This window comes from Pseudopodoces humilis, chromosome 1 (genome assembly GCF_049639895.1).
Source record: "Pseudopodoces humilis isolate 2021_Gansu_Grassland_sample_001 chromosome 1, ASM4963989v1, whole genome shotgun sequence".
NCBI lineage: Eukaryota > Metazoa > Chordata > Aves > Passeriformes > Paridae > Pseudopodoces > Pseudopodoces humilis.
The window spans coordinates 2,599,852-2,619,801 of NC_142200.1; the positions used below are offsets into that span (position 1 = coordinate 2,599,852).

At 41.6% G+C, this 19,950-nt stretch overlaps 1 protein-coding gene across 15 annotated transcripts in view; it reads left to right on the top strand.

The window, feature by feature from the left end:
* TSNARE1 (t-SNARE domain containing 1) overlaps positions 1-19,950 on the top strand; it is a 455,536-nt gene that overhangs the window by 222,300 nt on the left and 213,286 nt on the right. For 13 of the 15 annotated variants that reach the window (XM_088056786.1, XM_088056777.1, XM_088056781.1 and 10 more), the window contains one exon: positions 14,246-14,413. In XM_088056786.1, the coding sequence (XP_087912912.1) occupies positions 14,246-14,413 (168 nt within the window). The remainder of the gene's footprint in view (positions 1-14,245; positions 14,414-19,950) is intronic. The other 2 variants (XM_088056822.1, XM_088056813.1) reach the window with 1 other exon arrangement.

Sequence of the window (19,950 nt, forward strand, 5' to 3'; positions counted from 1 at the left end):
TTTTTCGCTCAGTCTGATCTCAGATAAATACAGAGTTTAGTAGTTTTCTGGAAAAACAGTTTTTTTCAGTTTTTCTCTTTTTTTTTTTTTTTTACCCATTTTTGTCTTTATTAATAGAAGTACCCTGTGGCAAGAAAGATTCTTTTCCAGCATGTGGGCAGAAGGTTGGTTTATCTTCAGAAATTAGTGACAAATGATTCTTCAAGAGAAGAGAAATATTTTTTTGTCTAAAAATGAGATTTCCTGCTCCCCAATAGTTGGTCTGTGTATGGTAATGAAAGAGGAACAACACAACAGAAATGTGTAGATTTTTATAATGGCTATTCTGTGTTTGGAAAGATTTTCTGCCTTCCTTCTCTCACCCTTCCTGCTGAAATATATCAGCACTAGTGAGGGCTTCAGTCCCTGTGAGGGTCCTGTCTCAGCTCCTGTTGTGCCTGGCTGGGGGATCTGTGCATTTTGAAGGTAACCTGGATCTGCCTTTGGCTTCCTTTCAATTCACTTCCAAGTTTTCTTTACTCTTTGTCCCCTTTCCAAGCACCTTTTGTGCTCTTCTTTCACTCTTGCACAGTTCCTGCTCTCATTTGTTTGGTTGTCCCTCTTCCTTTGTCACCTTCTCTTATTTCCCCCCATATTTTGTTCATGTCATTCCCCTCTGTAAAATTCTTGAAAAAGCATTTGAGAGCAAACAGCACTGAAGCCATTTCCTTGCCACACGTTCCCCTTTTATAGCATACGATATGATCAGTTACATTTCTGCCCATAACCATAGGATTAATATTTAAATTGTGCTTATTGACATAATGATACCCATTGTGAGACGAACAATATAAATACGCTGGAGGAACAGCTAGGAAAACAAGATAAGAGAGTCTCAGTGCCCAGGGGACGTACACAAGGTGGAGAGTAATAGGGAGCATTATGTATTTTGCTCATCAACAATTTTTCAATGAAAGAGGATTTAAAACTGCTGCAGTTTTCAGCATATGAAGAGTGTGAGGTGAATTGGGATTAGCTTTTGTAGTGACTTCATGTTGTAACAAACTTCTTGTGGCTCCAGCTTAGTTTGTGACATCCCTCACCTCACTGGAGCCTGTGGAAGTCCAAAGTGTCCTCAGCAAATATTGCTCTCTTCTTATTTGAAAATTGGAAGAGATGAGAAACAGGGTTGATCCAGAATGGGGAGTTTGAATGGTTAAAAAAAAATCTGTTTCTGCCTTTTAGGAGAACTCTCCTTGGAGAGAAGAGTAGTGATCTTCATAACTCAGAAGTACAGTGTCAGGCTGGAAAGTAACCATCAGAAATGAAACAAATGTGTTCAGTACAGGTGTCACTGAATAATTAAATATCAAAAGCCAAATACAGGTAGAATTAACTTTTGAGAAGACAACATGGGAAAATAAAGGATCAAAAAAGACCACATTAACAGGCAGGAAAATTTTTCTGTAACCTTCACTAGGATCAAAATTCTACCCTCACCAATGGAATCCCAGGGATTATAAATGTTTTCTTGCTGACATTCTATTTCTTGGTCAGGGTCCCTCCTTGTAACATGACAGCTCAGCCTGGAGTTTGGGAGAGAGGAGGGTGGGATTTGTGAAGAAACCAACTTTTACACAGTGGCTTCAGCACTGCAGCACATCCTTCTTGGTCCATATTGGGCCTCCCTTGACTGATTTAAATTGACCTTCAGGCTTCTTCTTGCTTCTGAGCACTAAATCCTGGAGAAGCAAAGACCCCTTGTCTGACCCGAGCACATCTCATGGATAATCTCTGTGTCTGTTCTGTAAACTCTGTAATGTCTTCAACAGACACAGCACTGAGCATCTGCTTCCTCCTCTCTCCCCACCACTGGTTTGTTTCTAATGAAATATTTATTAAGTGAATGATATTTGCAGTCAGAGAAGGAGATAATTCATGCAAGCAATCAGCTCTGGGTTAACTGGAGAATGAAAATGTCTTGGACCGTAGCAAAAACTCATAATCAAAGGGCTCCCCAGCTATCCATCAAACAATCAATTACTGTATCCATTAGTCCCCTTTCACCACACATTAGAACAATTTACTAGACGTGCTAATGTCCAGGTCATTGCTCCTTAAGGATGAGCAAACAGCAGGGGCATCTATCAAAGTTTTGATGCAGTGTGATCTCATACAGTGTGAATACATAGCTTAGATCACTTCATATTCTGGTGGTGTTAAGTCTATTAAAGACCTGGTTTGTGAGGGAGATGCAGGTTGTCTCCCGTCCTCACCAGCTGAGGGAAAATTGTCAAAATAAGTTGAACTTTTCACATGATTCTGCCTTCTGTGTGGTGAGACAGAAGGTCATTCATTCTGTGTGACAGATGAATAAACAATCTGCACATCAGTAAACCAGAGGTGGTTTTGTCACTTCTTTGTCATACTGGCCAGGTGATTGCAGACACGTTTTCTGCTCTTACATGTGCCATGTGGGAGAAAACAGGATTTCTCCACAAAGAGGGAATTCAAGAGGCTGCTTTCTATGGTGTCACCCCAGACCTGTCTTGCCTCTCTGCCCTCACTTAGTCCCTGACAAATCTACTGGGAATTCAAACCATGAGTGCTGAAGGAATCTCTGTTAATTCCTTCACAGTGTAGATTTCTATCTCTGAAGACAAGACTCTTTCTACAGGTAGTTGGGAGAAACAAACACATTTCAATGTACTCAGGTGAGCTAAGTATGATATATTGTTTTCTGTTAAAAAAAAATAAAAATGTGGTTTTTGGTCAGGTTTTGGGTTTTTTTTTATGTTGTTTTGGATTGTTTGGGGTTTTTTTTCCCCATAGTCTCCCTTGGCCACAGCTGGGCATGTGTAGTGTAAATCTCTACTTCTGAGCCTGACATTCAAGGCTCCCTTTATAGTCTATGGCACAGTTTTGTGTTAAGTAGCTGTCAATCTTTTTAATCTGGAGAACAGGGCTTTTATCTCCATTGACTTTATTGACCACGTCTCCATTGATTATAGTGGGAGTCTTAATCAGGAGCTCGGAGGTCAGTGCCTCCACTGTGGGTATGTAAAGTTGGAGAGGATTTCTGGCAGTTCAATTTGCCTGATCAATTCAAAGAAAGATATCCACTGTGCAAACATCTCAAATTGGTGTTAAGAGGGATCCCACTTACATGTCAATACCACCAGTCCTGAAACAGCAGCTGCCTAATTTATCCCTCCTTCTCTGGATGACACTTGATGTCTGATGGAACAAAGTGGCAACTCTAACAGGGTAAAGCTCTATTGCCAGTTTGGAGAAAAGGCCAAAAAAATGAAGGGCAGAACTTTATTAGATTGAATCTCCTGCTGGAGAAACCCACTTCACAGTTTTGAGTAGACAGGGAGCAGAAGGAAATAAATTCCCTTCAAACACCCTTCCTGTAGTTCACTGTGATCCCTTTGTCCCTCCAGAATTCAGGGGTTCAGAGGCAGTGTCTGCACCCATGTGTGTTAGCAAGGAGCCTCTTGTGCAGTGAAAACCTGGCTTTATGTGATAAAAAAATCTCATTTTCACACACACAAACATTCAGAGGAACAGCAGAAAACTCACCTTTCCACGGAGAGAATCCTGTTCCAATGTGGGCTTGCAGACAGAGGTCTTTTTCAGGGAGTGAAATATGATTTTAATTCAGTGAGTGTGTCCCAGCCTTTCAGGATCTGTTCATTACTTCTTTATTACTGTAGGAGTGGATCTGAGTCCTTTGGGACTGGGTCAAATAGTTAGGAAAATTATCAAGGTGCAACAAGTCAACCAATCAAAGCCCAATGCAGCATTTTTGAGAGTGGACTTAAACATGTGACAAAATTTCTCCTCTCTTTGGGTGGTAGTTTCCATCAGAAATATATTTTTATGGCACAAGCAATGAAATCTTGGGGTTTATGGCTTGGGAAGGGCTTTGGTATATAGAGAACAAAAAAGAACATGAAGACCACCAATAAAATAACATGAGGTATGTAGTCTATAAACATCAGATGAGAAAATGAGGGAGCTAAATTAAATAGTCTTGAAGAAAGTATCAATAGAGACATGATTACAGTCTATAAATACTTTCAAGGTGAAAATACAAATGGAGACCAGGTGAATTATTCACAGACTTAAATGATAAAAGCCAGGATAGCCTGATGGTAGGAAAGAAACATGTAGGTTAAGTGCTAGAACTAATAAAGAACACTTGTGTGGATGGTTAAAACCCCATCAGTTTGCAAAGTCAATAGCACAGTTAAAACAGAAGTAAAATAAATCATAATGAGAGTGCAATAAAAATCTGTAGTAGAAATTATCTGAATGTTTATCTCTGGCCTCTCCTGCCTCTGACACAGTTAAGACATTGTCCTGATATTAACTGGAAAAATGGGCAGATTATGGACGATTTTGTTACATGTCACGTTCCAGAGGCGCTGAGCTGAAAACCTTTCAACATTTTTTTTATCTTAATCCTTTTGCTGAATGCTTTATTTTGGAAACAGTTTAGGTGGCTTTTCAATGCTCATGAAAGTCTGAATGCTAATGGGGTGGTGTGGGACTGAATGAGGAAAGGTTAACATCTCTGTGAGCATATATCACTGAGACAGCACCGAGCACCTGAGGATAATAAACCTGCTCTGCACTGCTTCCCTTCCTGAAACTTCCTATTTCTTGTCACCGTTTGGAAGGTTAAATTCACTTCATCCTGCCCTGTAAAGAACTCATACAGGATGAATTAGCAAATTGCCAAATTCTCCCTATTTCATTCTCCCTGGACAAACTCAGAAGCAAGATTTTGTTCCCTTTAGCAATGTTTACACTTCCTATTTTCATTATTTCACTTTGCAGGCAGTTTGGTGCCAAATACACCTCTGTGTCTAAATTTCCCTAATAGCGTTAGTTTCTCTTCCCTGAGACATTGCCTAGCTCTGTAATAACTATATCACTATCCTTGAGGAAGAATATAATTTTCTTTCTGCTGTTCTTGTGTTTTTCTCTAAACCAGTAAATGTTCTGACTTGATTTGACTTGAAATTCAAGTTGTCACTCTTCATTTTTCTGGAGATTGAAGCTCACATTCTCTGAATAAGGTTGACTGTTGTTAAACATTTCCAGTAAAACAATGTCTCTTGTCCATGTCAGTCCTTGCTGTCAGAGCACTCAGAAATCAGGCCAAGCATTTAAATCCCTTAGGTTAAACTTATATTTTAAGGTTGTTTACAGGTCTTGAGATTAGACTGAGTTGGGTGGGAATTAACACTGGCCAGGAGAAGGAGCCATCAACCCCTCCTGTATGGACAGGTGGGCACTGGGAAGGTTCTGTTGATGTTCTGGGGCTTTAGTGGGAACACTTAAAGGGATGGAGCCATTTCACAAATTTAATTGAAAATGTGATCTTTGTTTCACTGTTTGCTCTTTAGGAACAAATGCTACAGAACCTTTTAATTGTAAAATTTCCTGTCTAACTGGGCTCTGCTATGCAGTGCTCTTCCATAATTGTACACTTGGAAAGACAACACTATAATAAAATTCGAATTTCCAAGTGTCTTTATTTCATCCCAGTATTGCCACTTGGATTGTGTCCCTTGAGCTGTAACATCTGATGTTTGGAGGAAAAGGGAAAAAAAAAAGTTTGTCTTGAAGCATGGGGAAATTATAACAGGAAATCAATACTGTGTCCCCCCAACATGAGAAGATCATGGATCATTTGTATTGAGTCCTGAGGAGGCCACAAAGGTGTTCAGGAAGCTGGAGCCCCTCTGCTCTGGAGCCGGGCTGGGAGAGCTGGGGGTGTCCAGCCTGGAGAAAAGAAGGATCCAGGGGACCTTAGAGCCCCTTCCAGTGCCTAAAGAGACTCCAAGAGAGCTGGAGAGGGACTTTGGACAAGGGCCTGGAGCACCAGGAAATGGGAAAATGACCTCAAACTGAAGTAGAGGAGACTTAGTTTGGGTATTAGAAAGAAATTATTTAGTATGAGGGTGGTGAGGCCCTGGCACACGGTGCCCTGGGATCCCTGGAAGTGTCCAAGGCCAGGTTGGACAGGGCTTGGAGTAATCTGGGATAGTGGAAAGTGTCCCTGCCCATGGCAGGGATTGGAGTGAGATGATCTTTAATGTCCCGTTCAACCCAAACCTTACTCTGGTTCCATGATTATGCAAAATGAGACGGTTTTGTGGATGGTGCCAAAAGTTGGTGTGGGATGAAGTGTTGTCCCATCAACACCCCTCCAAGGCTCTTCCAAATGTGTGGTGACAAGACTCCTCTGATTTTTGTCCTAATTTGGGATCAGACTTTTGGGCAGTAGCAGAAGCATTCTGGCAGTGCAGGGGCTGTAAAATGGGCAGATACTTTTTAAAGTCACTAAATGAGAGTGATTCTCCATATCAGGCTTTGAACATTTGCTTGGACACAGAACAGTCCACTGAAACCCTGCCAAAGGCCAGGAACAAAGAGAGATTAAAAATATGATGCCAATGGAGTTTTGTAGGAGTCAAACATGTTTCTAAAAATAAAACTGGCTGAGCAGTCCAAAAACAAAATGCAAAATACAAAAGCAGTCTATTTTTTTTTTTTTTTTTTAAAGAAAGAAACACACATTTTATTTCCAGCGTCTTTCTGCTTTTCCACTGCTCCAGAGTGGCACTGTGCCCGTGCTAGGGGTTGTCTCTGCTACAAGAAATCAAGCTGAATTTGGTTCTTGACTCTGTGTGAACCCAGGAAAAAAAAAAAGACTCCTCACTATTTTAAATTTTTTGGTACTAGATGGGTGTTAATGGATGAGCCAGTGACTAATTCTCCCTCTTGTTTGCCTTTCTAGCAGGAACCTGCTCACCAGCTGTGCAGCACATATGTTGGGAGGCAGAGACAACACGATACTTTCTAGACAGTCTTGATGTGTCTGTGAGCTCTTTCAAGCATGGGCCATTTGCACAAACGCTGGGGGTTTCAGCTGCTCGGCGAGGGAGCTGCGAGCACCGAGTCCCTGCCTTGCATCAGCATCCAGGGACAACGCAGAGCTCAGCTCTCAGACAGCACTGCCAGCCAAAACCTGGTGCCAGCAGGGATGTGCAGAGACTCAGAGTGCTGAGAACATCGCACAGGCAGATAGGAAAGGGCAGGAACAGCTTTAGGAATGTGTTGTGATGCTGTAAAAACGCCAGTGAATGCTTTCCTTCTTGACAGTGCTGAGGAATGTTTATCCACTTGCTCGGTGTATATGGAGATGCCACCTGAAGGTGGTGGCAGCCCAGGCAGCTGGGAAGGAAGGGTGCAGGCAGGCTGAAGTCATTCAGTGAAATGGGTTTGAAAAGCTGAGCATGCTGGATTACAGAGAGGGGAGATGTCTGCCTCTCTTCACTGTTTTGTTTAACTCACATTGCCGTGGGACTGTCTATTTGCATGGTAAAGTTGCCAAATCAAGAGGGGAAAAAAGGAGGACTGGAAATAGAAACAGAACAAGCTGCTCCTTCCTTCAATCAGACAGGCTGAAAGTACATGGCAAAGCGTAGCCCTCATGATCAACTGAAGTTTGACCTAGAAGCTGATGATCTCCAAGAGCAAAATTTGTGTCAGCCCCACCATCTAAGCCCGGTAGGAAGGGAATTCCTCCTAAATTTGGTCTTCACTGTGGAGAGAAAATGTGCTGTGCTTCTTAAAAGCACATCAGTTATCAGAGAGCTAAACCTCGGGCCCCTGGCTTATTTTCTTTTTCTTCATCTACCACAGACAGGTCATTTAATTCTCCCACCCTGAGTACAGTAAGATCGACTCTGAACTCAAACAGCCCTGGGTGATGAGGTCAGGATTGCTTAGAATGAATTTGGTGGAGTAATAAAGTCTTGAAGGCAAGCTAAAGAAGAGGAAAGCAGTAGGAGGTATGAACTAGGTACTCTATTACTTAGTCTCTTCTAGTTCCAGGAAACTGAAAAGATTTTCTCAGTCCTCATGACTGCAGACACCTGAATGAGTAAATTTTAAAATGCTGAAAAGCAAACTACCAAAATACTTTCTGTTAATACATTTTCCCTAAAATTAGTGATTTCTTGCAGATTCTGTAGTAGTAAACTGGTGGAAAGGGAGGTTTTCTTGCTCAATTTCACATTCCTTTCATTCAAAAATAAACACCTTGATCAAGAGTGGAGACAGAAACACATGAAGGATTCTAGTTAATTTAAATAAAAATGTACTTCAACACTTCCCTTTATGCTAATTTCCCCATCCTGGTTTTTCTCATGCTACATTGGTGCAGTGTAATCAAATTTGCATAAGTTGAAGAAAATGCTGAATCCATTTGTGTATTTGCCTGTATCAGTGATGCATGCAGGAAGGATTCAACACACTGAAAGTTGTCCTTGTTGTGATAATTTTAAATTTGGCCTTTTTTTGAGTGAAAAGGAAGAGCAGGTAGTGGTTAATTTGTGATTTCTTGTAAAGCATTTCATTCCCAGTTGTTGTGGGAAGCTCCTCTCCTAAGACAACAGCTCAGATTACCAATCACTACTGTGATCTTCTGTGTGAAAGATAATGCAAAACTGTAATATCACTATTTCTCTCCTCTAAAAGATTTAGAAGTCCCAGGCTGCTTGTTCTGTGCCTGCCTGAGGCCTTTCTACCTGTAATTGCTTTGGGCTTTTGCTTGGCATGGTACAGCTCTAAATCTTATTAAGCTTGCAAGGTTAGTTGTTTTGGAAGGATGGTTTGAGAGATATGATCTAATCTGATTTATCTGTCAGCCTTAACCTGGCTGTATTTTGGGGATAGTCAGGCCAAACTGGCTGTTCTGTGTCATTTTTGTCCCAGGCAGCTTCGCAGTGCCAACCTGCGATCAGAAATGTGTCAGGCAGGGTAACTCCAGCAGTGCTCTGCACTGTGGCCCTCCATGCATGGTGTTTTATTGATCTCTAATGCAGACACTCCAGCCTCGTTATTCTACATGCAATAAAATGTGGATCTCTGAGCCTGGATGCTGCTGAGAATAGGAGATCCTCATAAAGGCTGTTTATGTGTCTATATGTACTATAAAGCAAGAGATAAACATCTCTGCATTTGCATTTGGTTTGAATGCCAGAGCCAAATGTTACCCAAGGAGATGTGAGAGTTTGCAGGAGCTGTGGGAGGTGTAGTGGTTGCTGCTGGAGCTGGCCATATCCCTGCTAGAGGTGCAGGAGGCTTCTGGAGATTGGGGAAGATAGAACAGCCTTCCTTGGTTTCCTCCCTGAGTCATATAGAAGCCCTGAAATGTTCTTTTTTCATGGTTGCAGAAGATTTCCTTGGAACTGCCTGCAGTCTGCAGTACAAAATTAGCTCAGAGAAGTGAGACTGGTTTTACCTGTGCTCCTATAAACCGGGAGGTAACAAGGAATTTGTGAATGGTGCTGTTCATATCAAAGGCATCTCCAGGGCCCTACAGCCCAGCGACGCTTCAGATGCTTGAAATGTGTGTGTGAATGGCGTAGTGGCCAGAGAAAAATGAACTTGTGCCCCTTCTTATTCTCCAGAATTAGTTTCTCAGTCCAGGTGGGGAGCTGCTGGCTCAAATGGAACTTGCTGTCAACCAGATCCCTTTCCAAGGGCTGCTCCCCTTCCCCCCTCTGGCAACAGCTCTGCCACATCCATCCCAATATGTTTGTATCCTCTTCCCAAACTTTCACACACAGAAATAAAACCCTCCTCCCCAGGACACAAGCCTGATGGAGTTTGGGGTGGAAGGAGGTGGTGTAGAAATGTGTTTTTGTTGTCTCCCTCCAGGCTTAATCAAGTTTCCTTCTTAACTGTCTTCATGCCGAGGTTGAAAGTAGAATTTGTGAGTGTCTTCCTCAGCCCCGCATTCTCCTGTCCCTGTGGTGTCACTCACCTGGTGGGCAGCCTGTAAATCTAGCTTCAATAAATCTTGGTTATTTACATCAACTCTTACAGTTATTTTTTGGCAAAACTGTGAGAGACTCATCTTATTTCTCACCTTTATTATCCATTGTGTACTCACCTGAGCTGGAGGAAGGTGTGTGTATCCCCATTTGTTTCTGTTGTATAATTTTTGTCTCTATCTTCAGGTTTTGGGGAGGACTGGAGAGGAAATTTTCCTTTGAAATCACAAAAAATTTCTCTGGTGCTAAAAGACATTTCTCATCCACCTCCAGTCAATATTTCATGCCCTGAACTTGTGGTAAGGGAGCAGCCTTGTAGCTGGCAATCAGGACTGTCATCACTGAAGTTAGGGATGTAAAAAAGAGCTGCAGGACTGGGAGGTGCCAGGACATTCTCACTGCTGCAGGAGACTCCCAACTCTCTGGAGATGGGCTGTGAGGGCTGGCTGGAGTTCCCATCAGATTTCTGCTTCTCTGTGGAATAAAGACCATATGGGGCCAGGAGAGAGGCCATTTCAATCCTTTGTGTGGTGACTTTTTGTGACAAGAGTTGTCAAATTTGTGATATTCTGTCCCTTCTGATAGACAAATGGGGAGTGAGGCAGGACCGAGGTTGGGAGGGGGTTGCTTTTGGAGGGGTCTCAGAAATGCAACTTTTTGAGGCAAAGATTTTACTGCTGATAAAATACAGGCACTGACAGAAGCTGTCACCATCCAGATAAAACCTTATTTTTTTTTTCCTTCCCTATCAGCAGCTGCATATAACATCTCCCCATTGGTAGAATAAATCTGATAAAAAAAATGTAGTTGTAAGCAGCAACGATTTTATCCTGGTGAAAAGATTTTATCCAACAAGAAAAATGTTGTGCCTGGGCATAATTTTTCAGATATGATGAACAACAGCATGGTATGACCCTCAGTCCTAAGGATTTAGTTTTAAAAGAACTACTGAGCATATCAGATATACTCAGCTTTTTCCCTGCTATAATTTTTTTTCTTCATTGGAAGGGTTCAGTTTATAGATACATCTTGACAAAAATCTGCCAGAGGCAAATTTCAACAAAAGAACAACTTCAAACATATCCAATTAACAATTTATGAAAGGAAATCCGACAGAAAATTACACAGAGATTTGCAGGGCATAAAATTTGGCACTAAATCAAATTGATTGTGGAAATGTCTGTACAGGGAGTTATGGCCTCTTCCAGTGCAGTGTCAAAGGGAACTTTATCTGTGGAGGCTCAGCGAGTGCCCTCCATCTGATCTTTCCTTGCTATAAATAAAGTGTTTTGTCAGACATGGCAATGAACATAACTCAGAAGGGAATGAAGAGCACTGATAAGCCCAGCTATATGCAGCTTTCAATCAGAAGCATTAGCAGTGATTAGATTTCTTCACAGTTTTAGATTTAAGATTTTTTCACTTTATCACAGAAATGAGGGACTCAGTCCCATGGACAGCACAAAATCACTTTTATTTGTTAGCACAGCATACAGACTCTGGTAGCAGGTCGTGGTGACTGTATTTAACATTATTATGGAGTCCATTTTTACGTCTGGAAGGAAATATCAGCCCCTCTGCATCCTGTTGTTTCACTGATTTACTTATTCAGCAGCCATGGTTGGATTTTTTCGGAAGATGTTAAGGATGCAAACACATTTAATTGCCTTCAGCAGCTCTGAAATTAACTTAGGTCACTATTTTGTTTAGAGAAAAAGATCTGTGTCTAGACCTTTACCTATTTAAACACATGGATTGCTGGTTTTCTTCTAAAAGATGGCTGAGCAGCAGCCCTTGCAATGTGTTTTCTGAGTAATTTGCAGGAGAGACGTGTTATTTACACATACCAGGCCCAGCAAGTGAAGACGACAAATAAAGTTGACACAGGCCAAGATAAAGGATATTTACAGTACAGCTGTGTTATTCCATGGACTAACCCAATCTGAAGAGCTGGTTGCTGCCTCTCCTGTTATCCCTGTGCTCCCACATCAGAACAGGAAACATTTGAACACTTGTAAATTTGTCTTCTTCCACTGAAATTCAGACCTCCACAGGGCAAGCATGGCTTTGAGTGTCCATTTGTGGGCATTGAGGTCCTTGGTGCAGCATCCTTGCTGTGACCAGGGCACACAAATTTCATCAGAACACTTTTCCTGTGTCTCCATAAGGCAGATTATTGGGATCTTCCAGCCCACTTGGCGATGTGTAATTTGCCTCTGCTCATCTGAGCCCACTGGTCACTAAATGAAGTATTAGAATACCCCAAGGGTTTTTTTTTCCTGAGTCCATTAATGCACTCTTTTGGCACTGAAACACTCTACCAGGGAGGTTACTGTCCAAAGCACATAATAATTAGTGAATAAAACACCCCCAGAGTACCTTAGTCCTATTAAAATATGTCCTATAAAGTGTAAATTAATCTTTAACCTAATTTTAAATGATGATTTTCTTCCTGTAACACACCCTTTCTCAGTAGATCCCTGGAAAGCAGAAGGTGAAAAAAATACATTAATGTAAAAGATTTTAGTCTTCTGTTCATATTTTGAAAGATATTTGACTGTTTGCTGCTGATTTTCCTATTTTCTTCTACTTTTTCCATCATCCCACTTCCTTCACCACCTTGTGTTATTTTCTTTATCTCTAACGAGGTATGGTGATAATAACAATAATAATGAATTAATTTCATAAGAAAAAGTCTAAGTGTTGGCAAATGCAAAAAGTATTTTGTTTCTAAATACAGGAATTGCATACTTTTTAATGAGTTAAAGCAGAGTTAGAGAGTTAAAGAAACATTTCCAGACTCAAGTCCCCCCAGCCCTTCCAGTTCTCCAGTCCCGTGCCCTTCCATTTAAATTCCCCATGACCTCACTTTCTGTCCATGCTGTGGGAATTCAGGGGAATTAATACTTTTGAAGATGTCTCCTCAGTAAGACAAAAGCAAAGCAGAGGCTTTTATTTTTCAGGCACAACTCCCAGTTTTTGGGCTTCAGATAAACCCAGATTCAGAGAACTGAACATCCCCCCCTGAGTAGTTGTTTTCTCCTTTAGCTTTCAGAGGCTTTGACAATGTTTAAGTCCAGGTCAAGGTGTGCCACCACCATTTCTTGTTTCAGCTTCAGAGCACCAGAAGCACTTGGCTTGCTTTTTAATTGTAACTTTTGGTTAGGAGTCAAAGCTCAGCTCAAGACCGAGTTAGAGGACCATGAGCATTGTTTGAAATTGGATCCTCATGCAGTTGTAAGGTTGGAGCCTTCAACCTCTTAGTTGAGAGCTTGAGCTCAGCCTCCAAACCAACCTTGGGTCAGTTCATTCTCCAAGTCCAGTCAGGACTGAACCTGACACAGACACAGAATCTAAAGCTGGAAAACACCTGGTGTTTTCTGGTGGAAAACACCTTGTTAAACCTCTGCCCCTACTTCCTGTGCAGATCCAATGGGTTCTTGAACAAGGTTTTAAAATCTGGACCTGAACATAAATGCAACTCCCAAAATAGAAGAAAATGGTGTCTTGAGGATTTTAACAATGAGGCTTAATAAAACAAGTTAGGGGCTTTTAAAAAAGAGGGGAAGAAGCTTATTAAACAGGCAGATAGGCCATGGGTGGATGATTTTAAACTGAAAGATATTTAAATAAGATATTGTGAAGAATTTCTTTCATCAGAGGGTGGTGAGTCATTGGAATGGGGTGCCCAGAGAAGCTGTGGCTGCCCCATCCCTGGAAGTGTTCCAGGCCTTGGAGCAGCCTGGGATAGTGGAAGATGTCCCTGCCCATGGCAGGGGGTGGAATGAGATATCTTTGAGGTCCTTTCAGCCCCAACCATTCTGTGATTCTGTGACTGTGATCAGAAGTGTCAGAAAAACCAGGTCAGCTCCACAGAGTGATCACCACAAACCTGTGAGTTGCTCAGGCTGATCACTCTGCACTCACATCCCTGCAGTGATTTCCCCTTTCTTAAACTGTTAATCTCATAAATGGAGAAGATTGTAACCTTTGTATTTTGAATGTTGCAAGTTGGATCATAAAGTCTTCAAAACAAATGAGTCTCTCAAATGATTTCTCTGTGCCTGTGAAAGTGTCTAATTCTGGAAGAATTTTTAGGGAAATCAAACAAGAGAAATGCATTATTTTCAGCTGCACATCTACATTTTTTCCTGTCAGAACTGTGGAAAATTTAAGTTGGTTACTGGGGCCCAAAAGTAGCTCAGGAGATCTGACTTCAGGTCCTAACATTTGGTTTGAGACTTGAAATGCTTCCTCTCATGTAATTAACTTCTCTCCTCTTTACCTTTACATCACTGTTTGTGCCATCTGTTATATTAATCTTTTCTTTCCTCACACTAAAGCTGTGTAAAACTGGAAAACATTTACACTTCCTTTGCTTTCCTTCCATTCTCCCACCTCAGCAGAGCCCTAAGACCCCCTTCTCTGACCTGCCTGATGATGAGAAGATCTTTAACGGAGGCGACGGCGTGTGGCAGAGCCAGGGCCAGGACCAAGCCTTGCTCTCAGAAATCACAGAGGAAGATTTGGAAGCCATCCGCCAGCGGGAAGAGGCCATTCAGCAAATTGAGGTCAGTGTCCTCCTCCCACCACGGTTTTGGGAGCTGAAAGTGCAGAATCCTTGTGTTGTTCCTTGCTCAACACAAAGGAAATGCTGATTTACATGGCTGCCTTTACATTTTAGCGTCGCTAAAAACGGGGGAAATTTAAGAATTTCTAAAGATGGGAATCAGTGATAGAAGGAAAAGCTGGAAATCTGTGTGGTTGGTGATGAAAATTACTAGAGTTAATTAATGTTCATGGGCTGATGGTTGGGTTCTTCCCAGTGAGTCTTCCACAGCAGAGTTGGTGGTGAGCTGCTTTACTTGAGCTGCGTTCTGCAGCAAAACAACTCCTGCAGTACATGCAAAACTGAAACTGGAATTTGTCACAGGCAAAAACCACTCAGCTTTACCATTAGAGAGAATAATAGGTAGAGAAAAGGAAATAACTTGTTAACCTTTTCTAATTATTCAATATTTTTGCTGTATCAAAGTATCTGGATGTTCTTGATGTAGTTCGAAGAGGACATTCTATTTTTATTCCCTTTTTTTTTTTTTTTTTCAAAAGCTCTGTAAAAATATGCAATAAAAGGAACAAAAAGAGGCCTGAATAAGTTAGACATCCCACATTTTTCTTTTTATATTTCCCTTTTTACGCTTTTGGGAAAATCTTGTTAGTTAAATTTAAGTGATAAATGGGTAAAACAAGAACATGATAGACCTTCCTAATTTGTATGCTTTTACAGACCTAAACTCAAGATGAACCAAGAAGAGAGGGCTTCAGAATAATCAGAACATTTAATTAAGGGCTATACTTTGTCCTTTAATTGGATTGGGCTAATTTTATCAGGATAGATTTTGGGTTGCAGTACAGCAGGAATTATGGCTGAGTTAACAGTGCAAAAAAGGGGCAAAAGTTCCTGCTGGGGGCAGGTGCTTTGAGGCTGGGACCTCTGTTAGCAAACAGTGGTGGCCACGTATGTCTCAACTCTCCAAGTCAGAAATTCTGACAGTTTTACAGGAGCAGGTCGAGGTCAATGTTTGTCTAATTTCTGTTGTGGTTCACTGAGCAGCCATGAATGAGCTTTGTGGACTTGTGTCCATTACTAAGGGTGAAACTCTCAGAGAAAGTTCTCACACTGATTATCTTCCACTGTGAATTCTCATTTTGCACTTCGAGGGATCTCAGTGCATTCAGCAGGACAAATTAGGGAAAACTACAGTTCGTCCTGCAGGGAACTCTGTTGGAAAAAAAACAAAAAAAACCATATTTTGGGTGGTTGAGGGGGTTGAAGTGAACCAATCACAATCCTAAATAACTTTGAAAAAAATAAAAATCTATGTTCATGTATTGTGCAGGGTTTGTATCAATTGATTTGATCCTGGATACCTTTCTACCTAATATGAATTTACCTCTGAATAGCTTAGTTTATGCAATTAATGATTTAGTCAGCTTAAGCAATTAATTTTGTTTAGGCTTTTGCATCCTGAGAATGTGTGCACTTTTTTTTTTCCTGTTTTTTCCCATCTCCTCTATCCATTTTGCTTTTCTATCTAAGATCCCTGTTCATCCTCTAACAAGAGCTGCATTCCACAAACATTATTTCAAATGTAGCTTAAACATTTCTCCTCAGGGGAAAAACATTTAGGACCAATGGTATTTTGTTTAACATCTCTTTTGAAAGAAATATAATGAAAATGAGGTTTTTTGGACAGCATTGTTCCTCTCCCCAGCTGTATTTGAATAAGCAGATGGTGCTTTTAAATAATTTTCACTGTGTTTTGCTTTTCTGTTTGTTGACCCACATGAGCATATTTCTTGTGAAAGAACTCGTCTTGCACATTAAAACTCACTGTTTTCAGTAGAAATTGTGGATTCCTTGAGCTCGCAGTCACCACAACAATTTTTTCCAGTATATTTTCATAGCCAGTGAGTAGCCAATAAGGTTAAAATAACACATTATTCCTAACTGTCAAACATTACTAATAAACTAAATTTATTGTCAATTTGATGTATAGCATTTGTTGTCCTTTGTTCTTTGGGGACCAGAATGAAGAAGAGAGCTGTGCAGAACTTGTTTTGTGCAAGTAGATTGGTCTCACTGGGATTTCCATATCCAGCACCAGAAACATGCAGATTTTGAGCAGCACAGGAGACATTCAAAGAACATCACATCTTCTGATTGCACACAACTTTAGAGAAGCTTATGGTGCTGGTACCAAGGGTGGGGCTTTTTTTTTAGAGACACTGAATTTGCCCTTTTTGCAAGAAAAACCTTCTTTGTTGCTGAAGAAATAAGGACATAAATTCTCTTCTCGTCTCGTGTCCTGAAAAACAGATATAAAATTGTGCCTATAAAAAACATTTTCTTAATGTTCCAATGACTTTTTCCCACTTGTGTGTTTTCCACATCTCCAAAATCTCTTCAGAGGTTCGGGTTAATGGGACATTGTTTTCTGTCAGGAACATCCCTCGAGGCACTTTGCAGTTCACAGTTTCCACCTAGACAGATAACAGCCAAGTCAAAAGTTCACCTGGCTGTTCATTTTATTCAAATGTGCTCCTTTTGCTACTGCTTGCAGATTAAAACCAGAGACGTCTGCAAGGGAGATGTCTCGCCAAAACCTTACATTTTGGATAAAGATCTTTATTGCTTGGAAATGTCAAAATCTGGTAGGACACCGCAGCCTTGACACAAGTGTTATTTCTTAAAATATTGCTTTGAACTGTTATATAAAACCTATTTTAACTTGAACTGTATTGGCAGTGAATAATAGATGCCATAACAACTTTATATATAGCACTGTAAAATGTGCCATCAGAAATACATGAGCTGAACTGTAATGTGCATTGTCAGTGCTGAGTGCTGGCACAAGCTCTGTCATAGCAAATATATATATAATATATATAATTTACCATCCCGTGCCTTTCATTTGCACCTGTGGTCGTCTGAAAAATGGGCGGAGATAAAAGTTTGAGAAGAAATGGATAAGCACTGAATGGGAAACTTCACAGAATTTCAGCTGGTGACTGGAAAGACCTATAAAAAAAGATTCTAAATCTGCTGTATTGATTCAGAAAGCCTCCCGTGATCCTCCCCATGCAGACACCTTCCCCAGCGGTGATGAGAAAGGAAAATGAGGAAAAACTCTCCCAAGATGGTCCATCAGCCCTTTTCCTCTCTCACAGCAGTTTTCCATCCCCATGCTCTGCTTCCCCAGAGTGGGTGTTCTCCTGCCATGGAGAGGGGGAGATGTCCCTTCCCATGGCACAGGGGTTGGAACAAGATGATCTAACCCAAACAACCAAAACAATCTGGGATTCCATGATATCCTGAAGAAGGCAAAACACATGCCAGCAACAGCATTTTAGTTGATGCATCCCTTGGCAAAAAAAGGAGAGGTTGTTCCCTCTGTGTCGTTGTTGAGAAATGTTGATGTTTGTTCCTTACGTGTTTTGAAGAGAAGTGATAGATGCCAGCCTCCCTGCCTGTCACTCAAGCCTTTGTAGCCAGACAGAAAATGAAACACAATAAAAATAAAACAAAAGTGAGCCCCACAGAGTCTGTCAGAACGTGTTTGTTAGTTCAAACATGTTCCTTGTTCCCTCATTACTATGTATCGTTTCTTGCTGAGGGGTGTTTTTGGTAAAATCTCTCACCGGTGGTTGTGGTTTAGAGGGTTTAGTGCAAGCTATTTTATACCTTTCATCAGCTTCAATAGTCCAGGGCTCTGACTTATGAGGGCTCTGCCTGTCTCTTCACAGAGGCTTTTTGACTCGGAGTAATGTATAAATAACACAAGATGATGACAAGCACCACCCGTGAACGAGTGTCAAGCTCTCCTCATGACAGCTTTGGGGACCCTAATTATCCTGAGCTGCAGAGCTGCCTGCCAGGTTGACATGGCCATCCCTGGGACTGGTATTGAGTTGTTCCCTAAAGAACCAGCTCCAGTATCCTGCCCAGTCTAATTTAAAATGACCCGAGCTGCAGGACTGCTACCATTTATTTCAGGAGACTATTTCACGGTCCAGCAGGCTTCGGTGTTGATGAAATGCTTCCCTCTGTTCTTGCTAAAGATCCCTTTCTCATTCTCGGCTTTTTACACCTAGTGAAACTCTGCTGGACCTTGCAAATAATTCTTCTTCCCCTTTGGCTTTTAAACTCTTCAAATGCTAGCAGTTATCCTCCTCTTCACAAGTTGGTCTCCCTGCCTTTTCAGTCACTTCAGTGCTCTCTTCTCAATTATTTCCCATTTGTTAGTTCTTTGCTCCTGCAGCAGCAGACTATACATAGGATTTTGGTGTTGTACCAGAGCTGAAGAGAAGAAATATGTAAAAATCCCCATGGATCCAACTCTGAGCTTACAAGTCCTGATGGAAATTTTTTTAGATAATTTCTGCACTAGTGAATGAAGCTCACCAAAGGCACTAGAACCTGCTCATTACATTTTTTAATTGTTAAGCATATCCTGACACACCTTTGACTCAGATTAGCCAGTGCTCACCCAGTTATTGACACAGTTTGGGAGGTAATGTTTTCTAGAGGCAGTTTTGGTGCAGCCACACTGTTCAGAGGGTAAGGGGATTTAATGATGTGCATGTGATGAACTGCAGATTCAGTGCCTGAGAACAGGCATGCCCCATGTCCTTCTGCAGCTGCAGCCCTATTGATTTATGAATTGATCACATAAATTTCCTCTAGTCCTCACTGACATTTAGGGAAGAGGAAGAGCAAGGTGAAATAAGGGTGAATTTTGTGGGAAACTGTTCAAGCCTGAGGGCAAAATGACATGTATGTGAAAATAGCCGCTGGCCTCTGAAAATGTGGAGAAGCCTCAGCAAGTCTGGAGAGCAAAGAGCAGCCTCTCCCAGTGGAATCCTGCAGTGCCCATTTCCATTGAATACTGATTTTTCTGTGCCCCTGCTGCCTCCAACACTCCTGCATTGCTATAAGGGACTTCCCTTCATGCCAAAACCCCTCACACTCAATCTGCACATCTTTAGCACGTTGCTTTCAAACTGCCACTGTCATGCCAGGCTGATCTGGCAAAAGTTTCATTCCTTTTAGATTCAGGGGTTCTATGAGGATCACAGAATATCCTGAGCTGGAAGGGACCCACAAGGATTACACAGCCCAGCTCCTGGCCCTGCACAGGACTCCCCAAGAATCCCACCATGTCCCTGAGGGCTTTTCCCAAATGATTTTTGAGCTCTGTCAGGCTGGTGCTGTGATCACCGCCCTGGGGAGCCTGTTCAGTGCCCAACCACCCTCTGGGGGGAAGAACCTTTTCCTAAGAGCCAACCTAAACCTCCCCTGACAAAGCTGCAGGCTGCTCCCTCAGGTTCTATCACTAAAACAACCAACACATCGTGTGCTCCTTTTCCTTCTCTTTCCATTTCTCCACTCTTTAATAAGTGCTGCTATTATAAATATATTGATCCCCATCCATCTATTCTGTAATCCCAGTACATCCAGAACAGAGGGGCAAGAGATGAGAAACCACTGGGTAACACATTGTGAAGATTCTCTCATCATCTCCTTTCTGCTCACACATCACTTTTG